This window comes from Homarus americanus, unplaced genomic scaffold (assembly GCF_018991925.1).
Source record: "Homarus americanus isolate GMGI-L3 unplaced genomic scaffold, GMGI_Hamer_2.0 scaffold32929, whole genome shotgun sequence".
Taxonomy (NCBI): domain Eukaryota; kingdom Metazoa; phylum Arthropoda; class Malacostraca; order Decapoda; family Nephropidae; genus Homarus; species Homarus americanus.
In genome coordinates, this window is record NW_024737097.1 from 14,457,354 (window position 1) to 14,483,293 (window position 25,940).

The 25,940-nt window shown below is 42.3% G+C and overlaps 1 protein-coding gene across 1 annotated transcript in view; it reads left to right on the forward strand.

Annotated features, from left to right (window-relative positions):
• Positions 1-25,940, forward strand: part of LOC121873229 — a 105,567-nt gene that overhangs the window by 31,753 nt on the left and 47,874 nt on the right. The window contains exon 2 of the mRNA XM_042376605.1: positions 22,267-22,345. Coding sequence (XP_042232539.1) covers positions 22,267-22,345 — 79 coding nt within the window. The remainder of the gene's footprint in view (positions 1-22,266; positions 22,346-25,940) is intronic.

Sequence of the window (25,940 nt, forward strand, 5' to 3'; positions counted from 1 at the left end):
TGTAGGAATATGAGCAAGAGGGAGGAGAGAGAGAGAGAGAGAGAGAGAGAGAGAGAGAGAGAGAGAGAGAGAGAGAGAGAGAGAGAGAGAGAGAGAGAGAGAGAGAGAGAGAGAGAGAAGGAGGAGTTCTTCGCTTTTATTCCTGCAGCAAGATCCAGGGAGAAATAAGGAGGGAGGGAAGGAGGGAGGGAATCCTGGCCTGCCCTCCTTCAGTGGTCTCAGAGCAACACTAGGAGGCCCTCAGCAGCTCCTCGTCCCCCGCCTGAGCTGGTGGTTCAGACCGTCGCCGCCTCCCGCTGTGAGGTTCAAGCAACAGCCGCCTCCACCCGCTAGTATTTTGTTTTAGTGTCATCTTTGTTATGTGCGTCGCGTCGTCGAGGCTTAAATTAGATTTTAATGTTGTTGGTGTGATGTACAATGGCTTCAGCAACACCAGTTAAGTTTTGTTATTGTATCACCAGCCAAGATTCACACCAACATTTAACTGTTCATGCTTCTACCTTATTTATTAAATGAGTTTTTTATACACACTCGAATTCAACTAATGCGTCTGTTTATTGTTATTAATGTGAGCGATAGCACAGGTAATCTTGTTTACATCTGAGATAAAACTTCCCTTTAGTATCTCAAGTTTTGTTTATAAATAAGTACAGCTCTTACCTATCTCTCTAACTCACTATACAGTATATATTCCTCCCTCACCGACGTACTGTACTTCCGCTACTCACACTATAGTGCTAAGAGAGACACTTCCTCCACCCTCACGTCTGGCACTCCTATATGACGCTCCTCACCACACACACACACACACACACACACACACACACACACACACACACACACCAATTTTCTCTGTCTATACTTCTTGGGATTTTCCTTTCTCTCTCTTTCTCTAACTCTCCAAAAATGTTCAAAATTGTCCCAGACGTTGCAGAACTTCCAGAGATCCAAAACAATCAAATAAAAACACCATCTAATTAGCACATGGAACCTTTACAGGCTCTTTAAAACTCGATAGGGGTGCTAGAACTCATCAGGAACGTTCTACAACCTTCGAAACTCTCCAAAAACTTCACAGGGGAACTTCTCGAAAGGCTTAGTCAAGCTTCTCCAGAATATCCAAGAATTTCCCAGAACTTGCCAAATAATACATCAGAACTCTCAGAACTATCACTGACTAACTGTGTTGGATGAGGAAGAAGAGAAAGGTGGCGTATATAAAACAAATTAGGGTTGAGCAGCAATATGAGTAAAGTGCAGAGCAGTAAAATAAATTAGAGGTTGGGCAACATTAGCAGGTGGGGAACAGGCAACAGTAGTAGGTGGAGTTGGGCAGCAGTAGTAGGCAGGGGTTGGGCAGCAATGTGGGTGGGGTGGGGCAGTAGTAGGTGGGGTTGGGCAGCAGTGCTTGAGTGGGGTTGAGCAGCAGTAGTAGGTGGGGAGTTGGGCAACAGTAGTAAGGCAGGGTTGGGCAACAGTAGTAGGTGGGGTGGGGCAGTAGTAGGTGGGGTTGGGCAGCAGTAGCAGGTGGGGTTGGGCAGCAATGGTGGGTGAGGTTGGGCAGCAGTAGAGCGGGGTTGGGCAGCAATGGTGGAGTGGGGTTGGGCAGTAGTAGGTGGATTGGGCAGTAGTAGTAGGTGGGGTTAGACAGCAATGGCCAAAATTGGAGTTGGGCAGCAATGGTAGGTGGGAGTTGGGCAGTAGTAAGTGGGGTTAGGCAGTAGTAGTAGAGTGGAGTTGGGCAACAGTGAAAGTAGGTGGGAGTTGGGCAGTAGTAGGTGGGGATTGGGCAGTAGTAGGTGGGGTTGACAGCAGTAGTAAGTGGGGTTGAGCCTTAGCAGTAATGGAGTGGGGTTGGGCAGCAGTATTAGGTGGGGTTGGGCAACAGTATTAGGTAGGGGTTGGGCAACAGTGGTAAAATTAGGGGTTGAGCAGCATGCATGGTGGGGTTAGGCAGCAGCAGTAGTAAGGGTGGGGTTAAGCAGCAGTAGTAGAATGGGGAGTTAGGCAACAGTAGTAGGTGGGTTAGGCAGCAAACATTAGGTAGGATTGGGCAATGTGGAGTGGGGTTGGGGCAGCAGTAGTAGGTGGGGTTGGGCAGCAATAGTAGGTGGGGTTGGGCAGCAAAGTGCAGGTGGGGTTGGGTAGCAATAGTAGGTGGGGTTGGGCAGCAGTAGTAGGTGGGATTGGGCAGCAATAATGGAGTGGGGTTAGAGCAGCAATAGTGGAGTGGGGTTGGGCAGTAGTAGGTGGGGTTGGGCAGCAGTAATGGGTGGGGTTGAGCCTTATTAGGTGGGGTTGGGCAGCAGTAGTAGGTGGGGTTGGGCAGTAGTAGGTGGGGTTGGGCAGCAAGTAAGTGATAGGTGGGGTTAAGAGCAGCAGAAAGTAAGCCGTGTGGTTGGGCAGCAATAGTAGGTGGGTTGAGTGGCAGTAGTAGGTGGGGAGTTGAGCAGCAGTAATGGGTGAAGTTTGGGCAGTAGTAGGTGGGGTTGAGGCACCAGTAGTAGGTGGGAGTTGGGCACCAGTAGTAGGTGGGGTTAGACAGTAGTAGGTGAGTTGGGCAACAACTAAGTAGGTGGGAGTTAGACAGCAATAGTAGGTGGAGTTGGGCAGTAGTAGGTGGGGTTGGGCAGCAATAGGTGGGGTTGGGCAACATAATAGTAGGTGGGGTTAGGCAGTAGTAGGAATTGGGGTTGGGCAAGCAATAGTGGTGGGTTGGGTAGTAGTGCGATTAGGGATGGGCAGTGGTAGGTGGGGTTGGGAAGTAGTAAAGAAGGGAGTTGGGCGGCGTAAAATGAGTTCCAGCAGCAGCAGGAGGTGGAGTTAGGCATAAGCTTGGAGTGGGGGTGCAGTAAGCCAGAGCTGGGTTGGACAGCCGGGAATAAGTGAGGCTGGGCAGCAAGGAACAGGTGGGGTTGGACAGCAGGAGCAGAGTGCTGGGGTTGGATGTGAGGCAGACGGGGCCGCGGGGCAGGGCAGGGCCAGGGCAGGGGGCAGGATGGTGGTGTGGTGAGGGTGATGTTTGAGGTGCTGGTGACTTCTGACTGACATCTGTTATTAAGGACGCTCACCCTTTAAAGGCAATTGCCCCTCAGCCAGGTCACTGTGCCATGAGAGGGGGAGAGGGAGAGAGGAGAGGGTAAAGGGAGGAGTGAGGAAGGGAGGAGGAGGGTTAGGGAAGGGGTAAAGGGAGGGAGTGAGGTGGAGGGGGATAGGGAGAGAAAGAATGAAAAGGGAGAATGGGAGAATTGAAGAATGAATGAAAGAGAAAGGGAGGAGGGGGGAGATGAAGGGAAAAAAGTGAAAGGAGGGGGAGGGAATGAATAGAGAGGGGGGGAGGGAAGAAGAGAGAGGGGGAAGGAGGGAGGAGTACTTGGAGGCCGAGTTTACTGGAGTGTGAAGGTGGAGGAGGGACGTGGGGAGGACAGGTGTAAGGATGAGAAGAGATGGTAGGATAGGAAGGTGTGGGAGTGAGATAGGAAGAAAAGGAGGGAAGGAGGGAGGGAGGAGGGAAGGAAAAGAAGGGAAAAAAGGTGAATAAATGAGAAGGAAAATAAAGTACAGGGGACTGAGAGTTTATCTGGGGAGGAATGACGGGGAGGAGGAAGAGGAGGAAGAGGAGGAAGAGGAGGAAGAGGAGGAAGCGGAGGAAGAGGAAGAGTCATAAGCAAAACAGATGGCAAGATTCTGACCATTAAATTCAGACAAAGAAATCAATACCAGAAGAGAAAAGAAAGTTAGAGAGGAAAAAGAAAGGAAGAGAGGAGGAAAGAAAGGAAGGGAGGAGAAAGGAAGGGAGGAGGAAGAAAGGAAGAGAGGAGGAAAGAAAGTTAGAGAGGAAGAAGAAAGGAAGAGGAGGAAGAAAGGAAGGAGGGAGAAAGGAAGGGAGGAGGAAGAAAGGGAAGAGGAGGAAGAAGTTAGAGAGGAAGAAGAAGAGAGGAGAAAGGAAGGAGAAGGAAGAAAGGAGAGAGGAGGAAGATCAGTCAGAAGAGGGAGCGGAGACGGATAAGGAGACACCAGATGGGAGTAAGAAGACGATTAACCTGACGAAGAAGAAGAAGAAGAAGAGGAGGAGGAGGAGGAGGAGGAGGAGGAAGAGGAGGAGGAGGAGAAAAGCTTCGTCAACAGCAGCACGACAGGGTAGACAGAAAGAAGCAGGGAAGGGACAGGTTAACAGCAACAACAGTAAGAGAAGTGGAACAGCAGGAAACAGGGAAGAAACGGCCGAACAACAACAGTAATAAAACAGGAAGAACAATACGCAACTAGGAAAGGATGGTCGGGAACAGCAGCAGCATCAACAACAACAACAACAACAATAACAACAACAGCAGCAGTAACAGCAGCAGGTGGTGTGGCGGCCCTGAACCACGACCTCTGCTGGATCCGTCTTCACTACCTCTCCCAAGGTGCTCCCTACCACACCTCCACCAAGTCCTCCTCCCTCCCATATACCTCTCCCTTAACCCATGCCTCACTCTCCCTTTTCTCTAACCCATGACCACCCCTTCCTCTCCCCGACCCCTCCACCCCCCCCACAACACCAACATCAAAATCATTGCTTCAGCTTCAAACTCTAATTCAAAATACTAAACCGATTGAATAAATAAGGTAAATAATAAAGACGATTTGCCATACAACGCAACTTATTCATTATTAAAGATAATTTTATATTATTCAGGAAATAAGAATCAACATGAATATTATACATTACATATTTTTTTTTTTACCATTAAGTGTTAATTACTATTATTGAATGTTTTATTTATTTTTCAATTTATTGTTTAAAAATAAATGGAAGAAATTTTTATATTTCTTCACATGGGAGATAAATATTACGTCGTATTGGTATTAATGTCAATATGAACAGGCGAAACACACACACACACACACACACACACACACACACACACATTCCACCTACTGTATCTTATCTCTCTCTCTCTCTCTCTCTCTCTCTCTCTCTCTCTCTCTCTCTCAGTCACCTTCCTTCCTCAGGCTCCGGCACTCCGAAGGGTGGGGGAAGTGCCGCCAGTATCTCTCATCATTGTCATTCCTTAACACAAACAATGAAGATGTTCAATAAAGCATTCTCGGTTTTTTTCCTCATTACGTTGTCTTACGTTCAGTTGTTTCCCCACACTCACCATCACTTTCCCCGTCTTACGTTCTTTAGGGCACCAGAGTCATTATTAATGTTACCGTACGTTCATTAGTTCTCCAAACGTCCCCTTAACGCTACCGTAGTACGTTCATCAAACTCACCACTCATTACATTCTCTCTCTCTCTTCTTACTGTACGCTGCTTACTGAACGTCACTTACTGACCGCCGCTTACTGAACGTCGCTTACTGAACGCAACTTGTTGAACTCCGCTTACTGAACACCATTTACTGAACGCCACTTTCTGAACGCCGCTTTCTAAACACCATTTACTGAACGCTGCTTACTGAACGGCACTTACTAAACGCCACTTACTGAACGCCGCTTACTGAACGGCACTTACTAAACGCCACTTACTGAACACCACTTACTGAACGCCACTTTCTGAACGCCGCTTTCTAAACACCATTTACTGAACGCTGCTTACTGAACGCCACTTACTAAACGCCACTTACTGAACTCGGCTTACTGAACACCACTTACTGAACACCATTTACTGAACGCCGCTTACTGAACGCCACTTACTAAACGCCACTTACTGAACGCCGCCATCGGACTCATCACACCGATTCATCACCATGCTAAGTTTGCCGTTTGAATAATTATCATCGTATTCACCACCTGCCAAATATAGCCCAGATGACCCTGTGAATACCTGACACCTGCCTCATACCTGACACCTGCCTCATACCTGACACCTACCTCATACCTGACACCTACCTCATACCTGACACCTCCCTCATACCTGACACCTCCCTCATACCTGACACCTACCTCATACCTGACACCTCCCTCATACCTGACACCTCCCTCATACCTGATACTAACTCATACCTGACACCCTACCTCATACCTGACACCTGCCTCATACCTGACACCTACCTCATACCTGACACCTCCCTCATACCTGACACCTACCTCATACCTGACACCTACCTCATACCCATACCTACCTGACACCTCCTCATACCTGACACCTACCTCATACCTGACACCTCCCTCATACCTGACACCTCCCTCATACCTGACACCTACCTCATACCTGACACCTACCTCATACCTGACACCTACCTCATACCTGACACCTACCTCATACCTGACACCTACCTCATACCTGACACCTCCCTCATACCTGACACCTACCTCATACCTGACACCTACCTCATACCTGACACCTCCCTCATACCTGACACCTCCCTCATACCTGACACCATCATCCGCTACCTACTTGTGTGTTATGGTAATAGTCCTAGTGGTTATGGGTAATGACTCGTAATAATGACCAATGGTAATGGTGAATAGTAATGGTTAAATATAATGGCCACTTGTTAATGCTAATGGCTTAGGGTTAGTAGTATTAGTTAAAGATAATGGCCACGTTAATGATAATCTCTAATGACTAATGGTAATAAATATTGCTTAATGGTGATGTTGATGAGTCAGATTGTTGTTCTTCGATTACGTTTTCTGTTTAGTTTAATGTTTCATAATAAAGTTGTGTTTTGTTACTTATATTCTATTTTACTTTAGTGATTTATTTTTCTACTTATGTACGTGATCTACATACATACATGGTAAGGCCTCTATTGTGAGTTGATCTTTCTACTTCTCCATTGACTTTTGTTTTCCGAGAAGAATCATGACTCTTATACGTTATGTGTACTTTCATCCACCTATTTTTTTCTTTGTTAATTTGTAATAGTTTTCTATGCCTCATTTACGAGTTTATTAGTTAAATGCTCTTCTTTTTTAATGTCCAACAGTTAAGATACTTTTTTCTGCTGTTTCTTTGTAAAAACTTGACTGTCTTTTGTTTTCCGAGGCGAATCATGGCACTTATATTTTATGTTTACTTTCATTCACCTTTTCATTTACCTACTTATTTATCAATAGCAGTTTTTCTACATTGTATTTATTAATTTATAGTCAATATCTGTTTTTCTTTTTAATGTACCGCACGGAAGTTAGTTTTAAGTCCTGAGTTAATCATTATATAAAAAAAAAACTTTCAAGTCACGTTAATAACAACCTTTAGAATAAGTGATATAAATGAGAATAATATGTATACAAAAACAAAAAACAATCGAACTTATGAAGAATATAACGAGAGATATAATTATCGGAACCAGAAATTATCTTAAGATGTTTATTTCTCGTAAGTTATTTTCAAAACCTAAAAAAATCGTAAGTTTATTCTAGCAGTTTACTTAGACACGAGAAAACGCATCCGGTAATTGACGAAGGCTGACTGGTATAATTTCAACGATATTTTCTTCTCCAACGTTTCTTTCGTTTCTTAAGGTAGCCAAAGGAACGTATTCTGAAATTGTTGAGTTACGAGAAAAAATTAATCTCGCCTCTGGGTTGATCTAAAAGTGGCCACCATCCTGTCATTCTTTGGTGTGTGTTGAGAGGTAAAGTCAGGCGGGTTTGGGCTATCTTGGGCTATATTGGGCTATCTTGCGGTTATGTTGAGCTGGACTAAGCCGGACTGGGCTATGTTAGGCTGGGTTATGTTGGGATGGACTAGGCTAGGGTGGTCCGAGATGTGTTAGGCTGGGTTGAGTAGGCTAGGTTGGGCTATTCTTAGGATTGGTTGGCTGTTCTTCGGCTTGGTTGGGCTATTCCTAGGATTGATTGGGCTATTCTTGGGCTAGAATGGGCTATACTGAGGCTAGGTTGGGCTATATTGAGGCTAAGTTGGGCTTTACTTAGGCTAGGTTGAAGTATACTGGGACTACGTTGGTAGTATTTCGACTACTTAGGGCTGGTCTAGGCTGGGCTAGGTTGGGTTGGGCTAGACGGACCCAACTTGATGGCTCCTTGCCAGAACTCCAAGGCTAAAAGCGGCAGCCATGAAGGTCCTCTGTTCTCTACATAAAACCTGTCATGTCCTCGGTTAGGTTAGGTTAGGTTCTCTACATAACACCTGCCAAGTCCTCGGTTATCTAAGAGAAACCTGTCAAGCCAGGAAGTTACCATCCACGTCTGAATTGTTTAAGTCTTGGTCATCGTGGTTGGACAAAACTCTGATGACTAAAGTGTTGACCATCGTGGTTGGACAAAACACTAATGACTAAAGTGTTGACCATCGTGATTGGACAAAACACTAATGACTAAAGTGTTGACCATCGTGATTGGACAAAACACTAATGACTAAAGTGTTGGCCATCGTGATTGGACAAAACACTAATGACTAAAGTGTTGGCCATCGTGGATAGATAAATCAATAATGACGAAGGAAGCCACAGATATAAGAAGTTTAGTGAGAAAAACCTAACCTAACCTAACCTAACCTAACCTAACCTAACCTAACCTAACCTAACCTACCAGGAATACAGAGACATATAGCAACCAGTGAGTGACATTGTGGGTGGAGTCAGAGATGAAAATATCGTAACTTTGTGGGATTGTTATAGGAAATGACACACGACTTTTAAGACATTACAGACATAGGTGATATATTTCCGTCGTTAACTGTGAAAAAATATCAATAACACACTTTTTAGGGACGGTCTGCCTAGGGTTGGGGAGTGGAGGGAAGGAGGAGGAGGAAGGGGCGGGAGGGGGAAGGGGAGAGGGAGGGGGCGGGAGGGGGAAGGGGAGAGGGAGGGGAGAGGAGGGGGGTAGAGGTGAGGATAGTTTAGTTCATGGCCAAGGTGTGTAGGGTGATGCAGAGGAAAGTTTATGTTATCTTTGTCTCTTCAGGATAAGTAATAATAGTAGTAGTACCATTGCTATTATTATTATTACTACTACTACTACTACTACTACTACTACTACTACTTTTTCAAGAACAACGTGGTCTCCAACATCCCCTTATAGCCACTACTACTACTACTACTACGACTCCCAATACAACCACCACCACTACTACTACCACTACTACCACCACTACTACCATCAACATAACTGAGAAATCAAAGGAGTGGGTTAGACAGTAGATTAAGGTGTGGGGTGATGGACAGTGGCTGCCACCAGACTCCTGACAGCCTCTTAGCACCACGGGATAAACACGACAACCATTCTTATCCTCTCAACAACCCCTAACCTGGGACATGACCTGAAATTACAACTCAGATAATCGTAATATTTACTCACTTTCCCTCACCAATTAAACCTCTTCTTAAAACTCATAATACCAGACCATCTCCTGAGTTTACAGTCGATTGTGTTTCCAATAAAGATCCATTAGAGTCAGTCCAACTACCACTCATAATCAATTAAAGGCTATTACGGCCGTGGTTAGCTTTACTAATTGGTTTTAACATCAACTTCTTCAGCTCATTTTGTCTGCTCATGCGTGCACTGTTACGTAAACGTCAAGAACGATTCCCTCCCTCCCCCTTTCCTCCCCTCACTCCCCCTCCCTCTCCCCTACGCGAACTGTTTACAAGTCTCGAGTATCACTTGTCGGATTCTCGTCCACTATGAAAAGTCACTCGTTCCAATACTCCACAGCCACCTCACCACCGGCACTGTACTGATACTTGATGTAAAACTAGATACAAGAATTCAAGTGAGGTGGTTGAGAGTACATGTTCTCGGGTTAGGTTTTGGGGAGAGAGAGAGAGAGAGAGAGAGAGAGAGAGAGAGAGAGAGAGAGAGAGAGAGTATACGAACGTCTATGATTGTAAATAAAATGGATTAATGTTTACAGAGTTCATAGAAAAAGGGAAAACCAGAAAGAGATAGACGCAGTATTTCAGAGAGAATGCTTAAAAGAAATTACTTTCACCAGGGAAATACGGATTAGTGAAGCGTTCGTGAATTAAAATCATCTTTAAGAACAGAGACCCAAACAGACTTCCAAAAAACTACATGAACATAAAAAAATAAATAAATAAAAAATAGAAAACCTAACACCCAAAATAAAATGAAATAAATCTATAAATAAACAAATAAACAGATAAATAAGTAAATATACGAAACAAGAAATCAACGAAATCAAGAAATACCTCCAGAGATGCGAAAAGGAAACCAGGGAAGTCGACTTTTAAGATATGAAAATGAATTCAAGAAGAGTAAGTTTAGTGTATTTACATTACGCTAAGAGAGATATATCACGTGTGTATGTACCTGGACGTGAGGAAGATGAGTTACCGCGTTGTGTTCATAGATTTCAGTAAGACAGGTTTGAAAGATGGTGTACACAGAGAAGAACAAAATAGAGAAATCACTATGTGCCTAAATTTCTTACAAGATTTCTCGTAAGTGAAAGTATATATATAAAAAACCTTAACTACTTGACTTAAGGTAAATAGGTAAAATAATCGTTAAAACAACACTTATAATCTCTCTTAAGTAGATACATTCACTTTAGTATGAGTTAAGTGAAAAAAAATGAAAAATCTTATTATGTGACTGGTATCAAGTGAACGTATCTAGTAAAGGTTAAACCTCATCATGATTTTGATATTATTTTTAAGCATTGTTTTTATATCTTACCTTAAATCAACTAGTTACACCTTTACTTTAGATTAAAAAAAAAATATTACGAATTTTTGAGAATTTGGTTAAATCTCTTTCTGGTATATAAGGGAAACCAAGATATTATCTCTCTCTCTCTCTCGCTCTCTCTCTCTATTTCTCTCTCTCTCTCTCTCTCTCTCTTTCTTAAAATACGCAATCACACAAAGACGTCATAACTTGCCTAATACACACACACACACGCACACGCACGCACGCACACACACACACACACACACAGGCACACACAGACACGTACCTTTTCCTTAGCTGATGATCACCGCCACACCCACAGCCACACCCATAGCCACACCCACTACACTCCACTGTCCTCTGACCCCTATTCTCCTCCTCTCCTCCTCCTCCTCCTCCTCCTCCTCCTCCTCCTCCTCCTCCTCCTCCTCCTCCTCCTCCTCTCATAATACCTTATAAGGCATGATAGTGATAAGCCACACTTTAGGACCACCTCTATTTAACCACAATGCCACACTCATTCTAGCCACATCTTACCCATACTTGGCTTCATAACCTGACACCACCATTCAGCTGTAACCCCTTAGCCATACCATACTGCTACGCTATCTAGCTTTACAGCCTTGTCACAGCACCAAAAGCTACACTTACCACCCACACCATCTAGGGACATCTTGCAGCCACACCATCAAATCAATCTAACCACACTACCTAAGCCATATCATCTAACCACACTATCTAACTACAGTACCTAACCACACCACCTAACCACACCATCTAACCATACTATTTAACCACACCATCTAACCATACTATTTAACCACACCATCTAACCATACTATTTAACCACACCATCTAACCATACTATTTAACCACACCATCTAACCATACTATTTAACCACACCATCTAACCACAATTACAACACCCATTTTAGTGTCGCTACATTTAGCAACTTAGCTTTTTTTTCCTCTTTTATAGCGGTAAAAGTCAACAGGTCACTTGATATGTAGCGATAAAGCTCCTTACCATTGTGTTATATTCTGAGACCTTAAATGTGAATTAAACTCAAAATGAAAAGGTTATGTCATGTTAGGTTAGGTTAGGTTAGGTTAATGAATGTGTTACGTAACTATTAAGCAAAATATATATACCTCATTCTCGGAAACATACATCAGTTAGGTCGGTAAGCTCACATATGGGGTGAATGAACAGAAAAAAGAAAACAACTTAATCGCTTAGAAACCACCAGAAAACACTAATGGTCTCTGAAGAGTAGAATCCCTCATGTGCGAAAAACATCCACAAGTCAGATCAGATTAGACAAGTTGGGTTAATTAGACACAAAAGACCTAACCTAACCTAACCTAGTTACTGTCTTAAGAAATAACCAAGAACCAATGAAAACTCGTCAAGCATAAGGATATTCCCCCAGGAAACACATGAATCCTATTGATTCCTATAAGTAAATCTTATTAATGCAAGTAAACCCTATTAATGCAAGTAAATCCGATTAATGCAAGTAAATCCTATTAATGCAAGTAAATCCTATTAATTCAAGTAAATCCTATTAATATATTCCAGTAAATCCTATTAATGCATTCAAGCAAATCCTATTAATGCAAGTAAATCCTATTAATGCAAGTAAATCCTATTAATGCAAGTAAATCCTATTAATGCAAGTAAATCCTATTAATGCAAGTAAATCCTATTAATGCAAGTTAATCCTATTAATTCAAATAAATCCGATTAATATATTCCAGTAAATCCTATTAATGCATTCAAGCAAATCCTATTAATGCAAATAAGTCCTATTAATTCAAGTAAATCCGCTAGGCCACGGTAGGACGCCACCCTCCGGGAGGCTCCACATTGTCTCACTGTTCAGTCCCCAAAACTTCTTCTTCCATCAATAGTTCATTAACGGTGTATGTAAGTTCCACCATGTTTTTCACTACAACGGTACAGAAAAGTATATTTTTTTTAGCATGAAACTGTTATTATTTTATTGTCTAATCATCATTACATATAACACCACCCATCATCACTACATATAACATCATCCATCATCACTACATATAACACCATCCATCATCACTACATATAACACCATCCATCATCACTACATATAACACCATCCATCATCACTACATATAACAACATCCATCACTACATATAACACCACCCATCATCACTACATATAACACCAACCATCATCACTACATATAACACCATCCATCATCACTACATATAACATCATCCATCATCACTACATATAACACCATCATCATATAACATCATCCATCATCATATAACACCACCCATCGTCTACATATAACATCCATCATCACTACATATAACACCACCATCATCACTACATATAACATCATCCATCATCACTACACACCACCCATCATCACTACATATAACACCATCCTACATATAACACCATCCATCATCACTACATATAACACCATCCATCGTCACTACATATAACACCACCCATCATCACTACATATAACACCATCCATCATCACTCCATATAACACCATCCATTATCACTACATATAACACCACCCATCATTACTACATATATCATCATCCATTATCACTACATATAACAACATCCATCATCACTACATATATCATCATCCATCATCACTACATATAACAACATCCATCATCGCTACATATAACATCATCCATCATCACTACATATAATTACATCCATCATCACCACATATAACATCATCCATCACCATTACATATAACACCATCCATCATCACTACATATAACACCACCCATCATCACTACATATAACAACATCCATCATCACTACATATAACACCATCCATCATCACCATATAACACCATCCATCATCACTACATATAACACCACCCATCATCACTATATAACACCATCCATCATCCTTTCATATAACACCATCCATCATCTACATATAACACCATCCGTCATCACTACATATAACACCATCCATCATCACTACATATAACACCACCCATCAACACTACATATAACAAAATCCATCATCACTACATATAACAGCATCCATCATCACTACATATAACACCATCCATCATCACTACATGTAACATCATCCATCATCACCACATATAACACTATCCATCACTACATACAGTATAACACCATCCATCATCACTACATATAACACCATCCATCATCACCACATATAACACCATCCATCATCATTACATATAATACCATCCATCATCACTATATCATCACTACCATCCATCATCACACATCATCTCAAGTAGTTTCCGAGATTCTCGTGTGACACACAAAACACACAAACACACAAACACACAGCAGACATACTTTTCTTTATATATATGGATTATTATTATTATTATTATTATTATTATTATTATTTTTTTTATTTATTATTATTATTATTATTATTTTATTTTTTTTGGGAGTTTCGAGATGTCATAATTCCCTAAGCCTAAGGCCTAAGCAAATACTGTGAAGAGAGATGGTTGGGGAGGAAAAGATGGAAAGCTACGAAGAGGGGGGAGAAAATACCGGTTGGTAAAGTAGAATAGGAGAAGGTACAGGAGAGGAAGATGTGAAGAACCGGGGATGAGAGGGAAGAAGAGGGAAACTATGGAGGTGAGAGGAGGAAGAAGAAGAGGGAAACTATGGAGAGGGGAGGAAGAATTCGAGAAGGGAAGAAGGAGGAAGTGAAGAGAATCAGAAGATAAAGGAGAGAGGAAAGAGGAGTAGGATAATATAAGGTTAACAGGTGTATGGTTAACTAGGTATCGATAAACAGAAGCCGGATAACAGGTTAATTGTTCTTTGGGATTTATTTTCCGGGACCAGGGGATAAAATCGGTCATGTCGTCTGAAATTGAAAAATCGGCTTAAAAATATAGGATAATCGGTCAAAAATTCGTATTATCGGTCGTTCTCTAAGTGTTAATGTTCTCTAAGCGTTAATGTTCTCTAAGCGTTAATGTTCTCTAAGTGTTAATGTTCTCTAAGAGTTAATGTTCTCTAAGTGTTAATGTTCTCTAAGTGTTAATGTTCTCTAAGTGTTAATGTTCTCTAAGTGTTAATGTTCTCTAAGAGTTAATGTTCTCTAAGAGTTAATGTTCTCTAAGTGTTAATGTTCTCTAAGAGTTAATGTTCTCTAAGTGTTAATGTTCTCTAAGTGTTAATGTTCTCTAAGTGTTAATGTTCTCTAAGAGTTAATGTTCTCTAAGAGTTAATGTTCTCTAAGTGTTAATGTTCTCTAAGAGTTAATGTTCTCTAAGAGTTAATGTTCTCTAAGTGTTAATGTTCTCTATGTGTTAATGTTCTCTATGTGTTAATGTTCTCTAAGTGTTAATGTTCTCTAAGAGTTAATGTTCTCTAAGAGTTAATGTTCTCTAAGTGTTAATGTTCTCTAAGTGTTAATGTTCTCTAAGAGTTAATGTTCTCTAAGAGTTAATGTTCTCTAAGTGTTAATGTTCTCTAAGAGTTAATGTTCTCTAAGAGTTAATGTTCTCTAAGTGTTAATGTTCTCTAAGTGTTAATGTTCTCTATGTGTTAATGTTCTCTATGTGTTAATGTTCTCTAAGTGTTAATGTTCTCTAAGTGTTAATGTTCTCTAAGTGTTAATGTTCTCTAAGTGTTAATGTTCTCTAAGTGTTAATGTTCTCTAAGAGTTAATGTTCTCTAAGAGTTAATGTTCTCTAAGAGTTAATGTTCTCTAAGTGTTAATGTTCTCTAAGAGTTAATGTTCTCTAAGAGTTAATGTTCTCTAAGAGTTAATGTTCTCTAAGTGTTAATGTTCTCTAAGTGTTAATGTTCTCTAAGTGTTAATGTTCTCTAAGAGTTAATGTTCTCTAAGAGTTAATGTTCTCTAAGACTGTCTGCATTTTCACTCGGGGGTAAAAAAATATAGCAGATATTTGAATCCGAAATATCTAAACCTAAAATCTTTAAACCTTTTTTTATTCACTAAACTTAAAACGAACTTTAAACCCAAATGGATATCTAAACCTAGGTTATTGATAAACGTAATGGGGGGGGGCTGGTGGGGGGTGAGTGGGGATGATGAGGGGGTGAGGAGGGAGAGGGAAAATTAGTGATGTATGGAGATAGAAGGGGAGGAAAGTAATGGAATAAGGGAGGAGGAGGAAAGGAGGAAAGAGGAGGTAAGTAAGCTAGGTAAAGAAGAAGATTTTGGAGGAGAAAGGAAAGGTAAGTAGAGGGGGATAAGGAGAGAGAGAGAGAGAGGGCAGGACACACTGATGGACGAGGGCAGGGGGGGGGGGGTGCGACCTCTTATGTCCAAGGTGTGAACGGCAAATATTTGTTCACTGGGCACTGTGTCTGGCCCATCCGCACCACACACCACACTCGCCTCTCCAACCTCCTTCAACGAGGCTCATATTCCCGATAGTGGCCTCTGAGGTGTAATTTTTCATATTACATCGTGAGTTTGAATTCACAGCCTCCCCAAAAGAGGTGTGTCCATTACGTAAATGAAAGACAACACCCTGAATCATTCCCTAAGACTGTGTCAAACTCCCTATTCAAAAGTCATCAGAACAGCTCCGGGACACACCATATGTAAACAACGGAGGAATGTTTTGAATCCGTACTAATCCAGCATAATAATCACGAACGTTCAAGAATCCGAGAAGTAAAAATGCGTCGGAGAGATTTTTTGAGCACTTATGGAAGCTTAAGGGTGACGAGGAGAACTGGATTGCTCTCGGCGGCTCCCCCCAACACGCCCACCTGAATAAATTGAATAAATTGACGCCCGCCATGATAGACGTCCAAGAGGCATAAATTGAATACTTAAGCGACTTGGACACGTCGACATGGTGGCAAATGGCGCTCTTGTCTCACGTCTCCTGGTTTGACGGAGTTGATGGCGGCGGTCCTGTTCGTAACGTTGTGTGTGTCTCCTTTCTTTGTCGGCGTTGATGTCTCGTGTGTTTGATGGCGTTGATGTCTCGTGTGTTTGATGGCGTTGATGTCTCGTGTGTTTGATGGCGTTGTTCATTTTGTGTGTCTGATTTTTTCTTTGCCGTCCATTTTGTCCGAAAGCGATGGCGTTTTACTCGTGTGAGGATGATGTTTTTATTGCTTGACGCTGTTGATGTCTCCCTTGGCTGATGGCGTTGATGTCTCTCTTATCTGACGCCGTTGATTATTTCTTGTTCGATGACGTTTATATCTTGTTGATGTTTCTCTTACTGTGAGGTGATGTCATAGTGATGTTGCTATAGTCATGGTGGTACTGGTGGTGATACTAGTGGTGGTGGTAGTAGCGGTGGTGGTGGTGGTAGTAGCGGTGGTGGTGGTGTTGGTGACGGTGGTGGTGGTGTTGATGGAAGTGGTAGCAGCGGTGGTGGTGTGTTATGACGGTGGTGGTGGTGGTAGTGGTGTTGGTGGTGGTGGTGGTGTTGGTGACGGTGGTGGTGTTGGTGACGGTGGTGGTGTTGGTGACGGTGGTGTTGATGGCGGTGGTAGCAGCGGTGGTGGTGGTGTTGGTGACGGTAGTGGTGGTAGTAGTGGTGGTGGTAATAATATAGGAGAGTGTGGTAGTAGTGGTGGTGGTGGTAATAGTGGCGGTATTGTTGGTATTGGTTGTTGTGGTAGTGGTGGTTGTGGTGATAGCGGTGGTGGTAGTGGGGGTTGTAGTGGTGGTGGTAGTGGTGGTAGTCGTGGTGGTGGTAGAGGTAGTGGTGGCTGTAGTGGTGGTGATGGTAGTGGTAATAGTGGTAGTGGTAGTAGTGGTGGTGATAGTAGTGGTAATAGTGGTGGTGGTAGTGGTAGTAGTGGTGGTGATGGTGTGGTAGTGGTGGTGGTAGTGGCAGTAGTGGTAGGTGGTGGTGTAGTCGGTGGTAGGTAGTGGTGGTGGTGGTGGTAGTGGTAATAGTGGTGGTGGTAATGGTAATTGGTAGTATGGTAATAGTGGCGGTATTGTTGGTATTGGTTGTGGTGGTGGTAGGTAATAGTGGTGGTGGTAATGGTAAGTGGTGCAGGGTGGTAATAGTGGCGGTATTGTTGGTATTGGTGTGTGGTAGTGGTGGTGTGGTGATAGTGGTGGTAGTGGTGGTTGTAGTGGTGGTAGTGGTAGTAGTGGTGGTGGTAGTGGTGGTAGTAGTGGTAGTGGTGGTGGTAGTGGTGGTGATAGTGGTGGCGCTAGTGGTGGCTGTAGTGGTGGTGATGGTAGTGGTAATAGTGGTGGTGGTAGTAGTGGTGGTGATGGTGGTAGTAGGTTAGTAGTGGTGGTAAAGGTAGTGGTGGTGGTAGTGGTGGTGGTAGTGCTGGTGGTGGTGACCCGCCGACCCCCACGGACCTAAACCGGACCCTCTTGTCCCCAGGGCCGCGAGTGCGTGCACACACACCCACATGACCACATGAGTGCGTGCACACCCACCCACATGACCACATGAATGCGTGCAGACACACCCATCTGATCACTTGGATACATGCACACAAATTTAGACACACACACACACACAAACACACTAAAAAAAACTTAAGACAAATTCACACATATGCACGCACACACGCTTTACATAAACTCACACCACAGCAATCACATATGTGTAATTTAGATACACTCACACAGATGTACACTCACACATGCACACACAATGTACACGCACGCACAAATACGTAAAATACATACACAGAAGTACACACACACACACACACACACATACACACACACAAGTTCGATTAGACATCAGAATGGAGATGATGTTCAAATGATGTCAATACAATGATAATGATGACAACTTGATAAGATTTACTTTACTCTACGAATGATGTCACTACAAAATTCCAATCAGTTTTATGGCGACGTCACAACAAACTACGATAGCAGTACGACATTCAAAACAGTGGTGGCGTAATGAGTTGGTTGATATCACGAGAATTTCCTGGACTTCCTGTAACTCTTTAAAGACAGCAACAGCCAAGGAGCTCTGTCAGTGGCGGGGAAACGACTCTGGCAGATGTTTGGGAAGATTCTATTTTTGATTTGTAATTTTTGTTCCGTTTTTCCTCCATATTTCTCTTTCTGGTCAACGTGGGATACCGCTAGAGACGTGTGCAGTGTCTGGTGTGAGTAGTCGGATGTGCGGCCTTCGGGTGCAGTCGGGTACCTTGAGGATGGCTTGTGTGGGAATCGGGTATCACTTGGTGGGCGTATGGTGATTGTGGTAGTGGTGGTTGTCATTTGGTGGGCGTGTGGTGATTGTGGTAGTGGTGGTTGTTATTTGGTGGGAGTGTGGTGATTGTGGTAGTGGTGGTTATCACTTGGTGGGCGTGTGGTGATCGTGGTAGTGGTGGTTGTCATTTGGTGGGCGTGTGGTGATTGTGGTAGTGGTGACTCATTTGGTGGGAGTGTGGTGATCGTGGTAGTGGTGGTTATCACTTGGTGGGCGTGTGGTGATTGTGGTAGTGGTGTTTGTCCTTTGGTGGGCGTGTGGTGATTGTGGTAGTGGTGTTTGTCCTTTGGTGGGCGTGTGGTGATTGTGGTAGTGGTGGTTATCACTTGGTGGGCGTGTGGTGATTGTGGTAGTGGTGTTTATCCTTTGGTGGGCGTGTGGTGATTGTGGTAGTGGTGGTTATCACTTGGTGGGCGTGTGGTGATCGTAGCAGCGTCGGATACCACTACGGACGCGTGTGTGGCATTCGAACATCATTTAAGTAGGCGTGGGGCGTTCGTGGACAGTGAATGATGACGTCATCTCTAAGACACAGCAGCCTGGGGCAGCTGGCGAGTGGACGACGCCATGGCCGGACACCCGACTAAAGGCCTCAAACAGGGATGCCAACACGACTACTTGAGTCTCTTAACAGTTGGCAAGCCTGGCAGTATGCACATATACGAATTCAAAAACTCCTATAAAACTAACGAAAAAAGAGTTATAGAATTGAAGTAATAAACACAAGTTGAAAATAAAGGTGTGTTTGAGGTTACAGTGGAGAGTTTGAGGTATTGCGTTGTTTTCCCCGTGAGCGTGGCAGAGGCATGGGAGGATAAATATTTTCACCGTTGCTACGATCAACACCTGTCATAGTGACGTCACGCTAGCCTCACCTGTAAGCGCTTCATTTTTTATCCCCAGGGTGAAATAGGACGTGCGGGGGAGGGGAGGGGGGGGAGGGGGGACATAATTGCGAAATTTATGAAGCTTTTCTCTCTCTTTCTCTCTTATCCTCTTCAACATAACATTTCCGATTAAACTTAATATCATCCTATCAAGCTTTCATGCTCTCGTGTTGTCAAAAGTTATTTATAAACAATGAATGAAAGAATGTAAAAAAAAAACTAATGAAATAAAAGACGAAAATAACTGAGATGCTGTGAGAGAATTTAATATAATGTTGTCATAATCTTGTCTGTTTTAACTCATAAATTACCTTCGTCTTCACAACACGTCTTCCATCTATAGGTACAAAAAAAAACCTCCTCAAGTCGTCCTTCATACTACGTAAAAAAATTATTATTATTATTATTATATACTACGACCATAAGACAATAACAAGTTGCCTTCAACATAGTATTTTTTTTGCATTTCATAGTTTGAATAGTCATATATATATATATATATATATATATATATATATATATATATATATATATATATATATATATATATATATATATATATATATATATATATATATATATATATGGAAGAAGAAGAAGAGGAAGAAAGAGGTGGAAGATGCCTCGAAAAACGGCGATGACGTCACCTATTTACATAAGTGACGTCATATATTAACATAAATGAAAGCTGTGTTGAACCTCGGGATAAGATCACTCACTGTATGACGCCGGGAAGCTACTGCACCCCACCACCCCCTCCCCCACAGCCCAACCCCCTCTACACTCCCACCCCTCTACACCCCAACCCCCACACCCACACCCCCTACCCTTTACACCCCCTCCTTAACATCCCCACCCCTCTACACCCTTTCCCCATACCCACACCCCTTTACACCTCCTTAACATCCCCACCCCCTACACCCCTCCCCACACTCCAACCCTCTACACCCCCACCCCTACACCCCAACCCCCACACCCTCCACCACCATACTCCCCATCCACCACTCAGGAGTTTGGGTAATGTGGCATGATAGTACAGGAATTTTTGTGCGTGGCCGACACACACACACACACACACACACACACACACACACACACACACACACCTCCCCAGCATGACACACACAAACACCTCCCCAGCATGACACACAAACACCTCCCCAGCATGACACAAAACACCTCCCCAGCATGACACACACAAACACCTCCCCAGCATGACACACAAACACCTCCCCAGCATGCCTACAAACACCTCCCAGCATGACACACAAACACCTCCCCAGCATAGCATAGCATGACACACAAACACCTCCCCAGCATGACACACAAACACCTCCCCAGCATGACACACAAACACCCCTAGCATGACACACAAACACCTCCCAAGCATGACACACAAACACCTCCCCAGCATGACACACAAACATCTCCCCAGCATGACACACAAACACCTCCCCAGCATGACACACAAACACCTCCCCAGCATGACACACAAACACCTCCCCAGCATGACACACAAACACCTCCCCAGCATGACACACAAACACTCCTAGCATGACACACAAACACCTCAGCCAGAATAATAATGTTTGTAGATCATGACAAGAAGACAATCATGTGCTGTGTCCTAACAAGATAACATCGTCTGACACCTCGACTGAAATAACCTGTCCTTCACATGATGAGAATTACGTCACCACTCAGCCCGTTTACTGCAGAAGCAACAACAGGATTTATGGAACATTTACAGCCAGTTTGTGTGGGAGGGAAGGTGTGTCACGGAGCCATGTCGTTTTAGTAGGGATTAAACTGGCTTGGTAAGGATCGTGTGCTCGAGATAAAACTAGGATGAGTGTTAAACCAACGGGTAATAGCTGGGGTTAACGAGCATTTCTCAAATAGGCAAATTAAGGTTTTCTATCACGGATTTTACAATGTGGTAAAATCACTATTACTCTATCCTGATCATGTATATCCAAGACTGTCATCCTCCAAGAGTGTCATCCTCCAAAGACTGTTATTCTCCAAGACTGTCATCCTCCAAATCTGTCATCCTCTAAGACTGTCATCCTCCAAAACTGTCATCCTCCAAGACTGTCATCCTCCAAGACTGTCATCCTCCAAGACTGCCATCCTCTAAGACTGCCATCCTCTAAGACTGTCATCCTCCAAGACTATCATCCTCCAAGACTGTCTACTTTTCATCTAAGGCCGGACAAGCTGTACAAGGTGTTAGAATAATCTAGCAGACGTAATGAAAGAGCTGTAAAACTTATCTCGGTATAAAGCCAAACGAGGAATACAAATTCATCCTTCCCTTGTTCTTACCTGAGGATGACCCAAGTGTATGAAGTGTGAATAACAATGACGATATTATCAACAAAAATATTGTTTGAAATGAATAAACTAATAAGATATTCCTCTGTTTATTTCCTTGTCCTTTTCTTCATTAAGATAAAACAGTAACGTAAAGAAGGGAGATAACAACGGGTAATAATTTGAATATTCAGAAAGGTTTACTAACTCATTTTTTTTCTCCCCGTCAGGATGAACCAGCTGTGTAAGGTGTGTGGGGAGCCGGCCGCCGGCTTCCACTTCGGCGCCTTCACCTGCGAGGGCTGCAAGGTGAGTCCCGCCTCCTCCACGCTCACCTGCCACTACAGTCCGTCTCAGTCCATCTATACTAAAATAGTGTTCCTGGCCAGACGTTTTTTTTTTCTTGCTGTTTCATCTTCAGTTTTTCATCTATTCTTACCTTATTTTGTCTAATTTATTTATTTATCTATTAATCGATTTACAGTTTTTATTGTCTCATAGTTTACATTCTTTGGTGTAGAAATATTTTGCCGTTTTACAAGATGCTCTCACTAACGATTGGTTGCATATAAATTCTGGTTGACGGAAACATGCGGCGGAGTGTAATAGCGTCTTGGCTGTCATCCTCAAGTGTATACCAGAACCGTGACGCAAGACAGTCTTCAGCGTGGAATAAGGGAGAACATTCCTTGAGTTCTTATTGAGTTAGTGAGACTGTAGCCAACAAGAGGAACACTTAAGTGACCATTCCGTGCACAAAAGGAGAAATTGCTTTGCTTAAATTTTGTTGAGAGTTGTTGTCTAGTCCGTACTGTATGTCTAGTCTAGTGCTTAAAGACCTTAGTTAGTTGTTTAAAGGAAGATAAGTACGAGTATATAAACAACAACATCACCTGTGTGTGTGTGTGTGTGTGTGTGTGTGTGTGTGTGTGTGTGTGTGTGTGTGTTGTGCTGGTTGTCTGTTAGAGGCTAAGTTGTGGTTTGTGCAGACCAAAGATTGCATAAATTTACTAAAAGACTGAATGTCTTTCCCAAAGAGTGACTGTGCCTCAGCGAAATTTGACTGTCCGCACAAAAAGACTGACTGACTTACGGAATGACTGGTCCTACCCACAAAAGACTGGTCATTACATAAAAAAAAAAATGACTGACCCCAAGCAAACTGACTGACTGACTTGCTGACTGACTTACTAACTGACCACAAAAAAGAACTCTACGAACGCTCGTGAGAGAGTTGAGATGAGAACAACCACAGTCAAGAAGGCAAAAGTAGACTGTGGCGACCAGTAGACTGTAGAAAGACCTACACGGTTACCAAAAGACTGTTTATATTCAGTCAGGGAGGGAGGGATGAGGTTCTTATAAGACCTCTAGAGTGAAAGTGGTAGTCTTTGTGCGAGTGATTCATCATTTTATTTCCAAACACTCACACACTGTAGACTGACTGTAAAGTGGTGTTTTTTTATAGACAGTGATGGCGGTAATATTGGACAGTTAGTTCTGGAATATTATTGTTTTTTTTTATTAAATTTGGTAATATATCTTTGTTTATAATTAAATACAGGTGATGTATTTTCTTTCAATAAATACACAAACAAGGACTCAGTTTAGAATGAAATAACTAAAGCCTTTCTTTGTAGTGAATATGATCCATGATATTTCTTTAAAAAAAAAAAAAAAAAAAAGTCACCCACACACCAAAAGAAGACTTCATTTAAAATAATATAAACTACAGCTTTTCTTTCATAAAAAAAATCGTATAAAAACACAAAACCCATTAGAGTTTCTTTCAATAACCAACTCCACTTCCCTTCTCCTCCCCCCCAAAAAGAAGATAAAAATAGCCTGGGCAGTTGATTAACTTATACAGACGGAGAAAAAAAAACCAAAAAACAAAATACACGATGAGAAAATAGAAGTTCGGGTGAGTCTGTACTGAATGACAGTCTTTAGAGGGAACGAACACAGTCGGGTTCGATAAGACGAGGTATAATTAAAGGTGTCTTGGACGAGGCAATCGGACACTTCTGGTGAACCCTTCCCACGCCAGGTGAGGGCAGGTCACCTGGGGGTCATCCGGGTCATCTTACTCCTACCAACACACAAGGTTAAGCTCTCTTTAAATCTTAAACTCTGATCAGGGAAGTCGCCGGTGAAATCTTGACAATTTCTAAACATTTTTGTACGAAGATTCTGCTGTGTAGCCATAGAGAGATGGTGTTATGCTGGGCTTAGTTCTGTATAGGTCAGATATGTTTCGTGTGGGACGGAATTACGGGGACATATAAGATAGAAAATGTTTACTTTATGATATATATGTTATGAGATGTTTTTTTTTTTTTATCATAAAGTTGTGATGGATGATGAAGATGACAGACACAAGGAGATCTTCCACCACAGCCACACATTCTTCATCCGCTGTTTCATGTAATACTTGTTTCAAAATAATCGAGTGTTATAGAGATGCCATGATCATAGTGAGTCTGATACTGAGATGTTGTGGTCAAAAGGTATAACGTAATGCCTGAGACAAACAGCTGTGTAATACTTGATGAACAACTATTATTTTCCCATAGACAACAGTGTGTATAAAGACGCTCCAGACAACAGCAACACCAACGTGAATCTGACTCGAAGAAATGTTAAGTCTTGTAAGGGAGAAGAATACCAATTTACGGATTTTAAGAGATACCCGTATTCCTTAAAGTGAAAGATATACTTAACGAGTTATATGTACAGGAGAAGACGCGTGCAAGGAGAAAGGTCTTCTGTCGTGAGGAGTGAGGGATGTATCTACAGATGGTTAAGGTACGGGGGGAGGGTCATGTGAATGGTGTTCCATCAATGTGTCGATTTCAAGAGTGTAGAGTAGTGGGAGAGAGTGTTTAAGTTGGGGTAGGAGTGAGAGGATGGATTTCACTGTTGCAATGACCATTAAAGCGACGCCAGAGAGAAAATAAAGGGAGGAAGTGAACAACACCGAGGGAGAGAAGTAGGGAAGGAGAGAGGGAGACAGGCTATATGTGAGGGTTGGATCTCTGATAAGGTGTATGGCTTTAACACTGAGATTTTGTCGAGGACGGCTCAGGAGGATTTGTATGCACCCGACTTTCCCAACCAAATGTGAGAGCAGTATACCATGTGAGGGCAGACGTGGACCTCTGTAAAGCCGAGCGAGTACCAGAGAGGAAGGGAAACGAAGACTCGTATTTTAAAAGCATTTTTTTTTTTTTGCAAGTTCAGGGATTTGTTGATTCTCAGAGATTGTGACTCGTGGTTAGTTTGAGAATCTTGATGTGGGAAGAACGTGTAATATGGGTGTTGGTGAAGAGGGTTTAGTGAGAACTTTCTTGTCTGGTGAGAGAAGATTCGTGCGTGAATGTTGGGAGTCTAAAATGTTACAAGGTTAACGTCTCTCTAGTTGCCAATGATAGTGAAACAAAAACTGATTATGGTAGTGATGTTTTCGACCAGTGTTTTTCAGACTTTTGCTGAGTTAGTGTGCATCCTTCTAAGGGAAGGAGAACAAAATAAAATGGAGTATCAAAACAAATTTAGTGGAGAATTCAGTGCATTTTTAATCCCAAATATAATCAAGTGGCTTACAAAATAATGAGCTTGCTGATTGGCCAACTGGTTTGCCGTTGACCAATTAGTGAGTTATCTGAAGATCAAAATGGATTCAGAAAGGGAAAAGGAATAAAAGACGCTTAATTTCCTTTGAGAAATTTGATTGAAAGGGATAAGAGGTTCAAAGGAATATATATATATATATATATATATATATATATATATATATATATATATATATATATATATATATATATATATATATATATATATATATATATATATATATATATATATATATATATTTATTTATATATATATATATATATATATA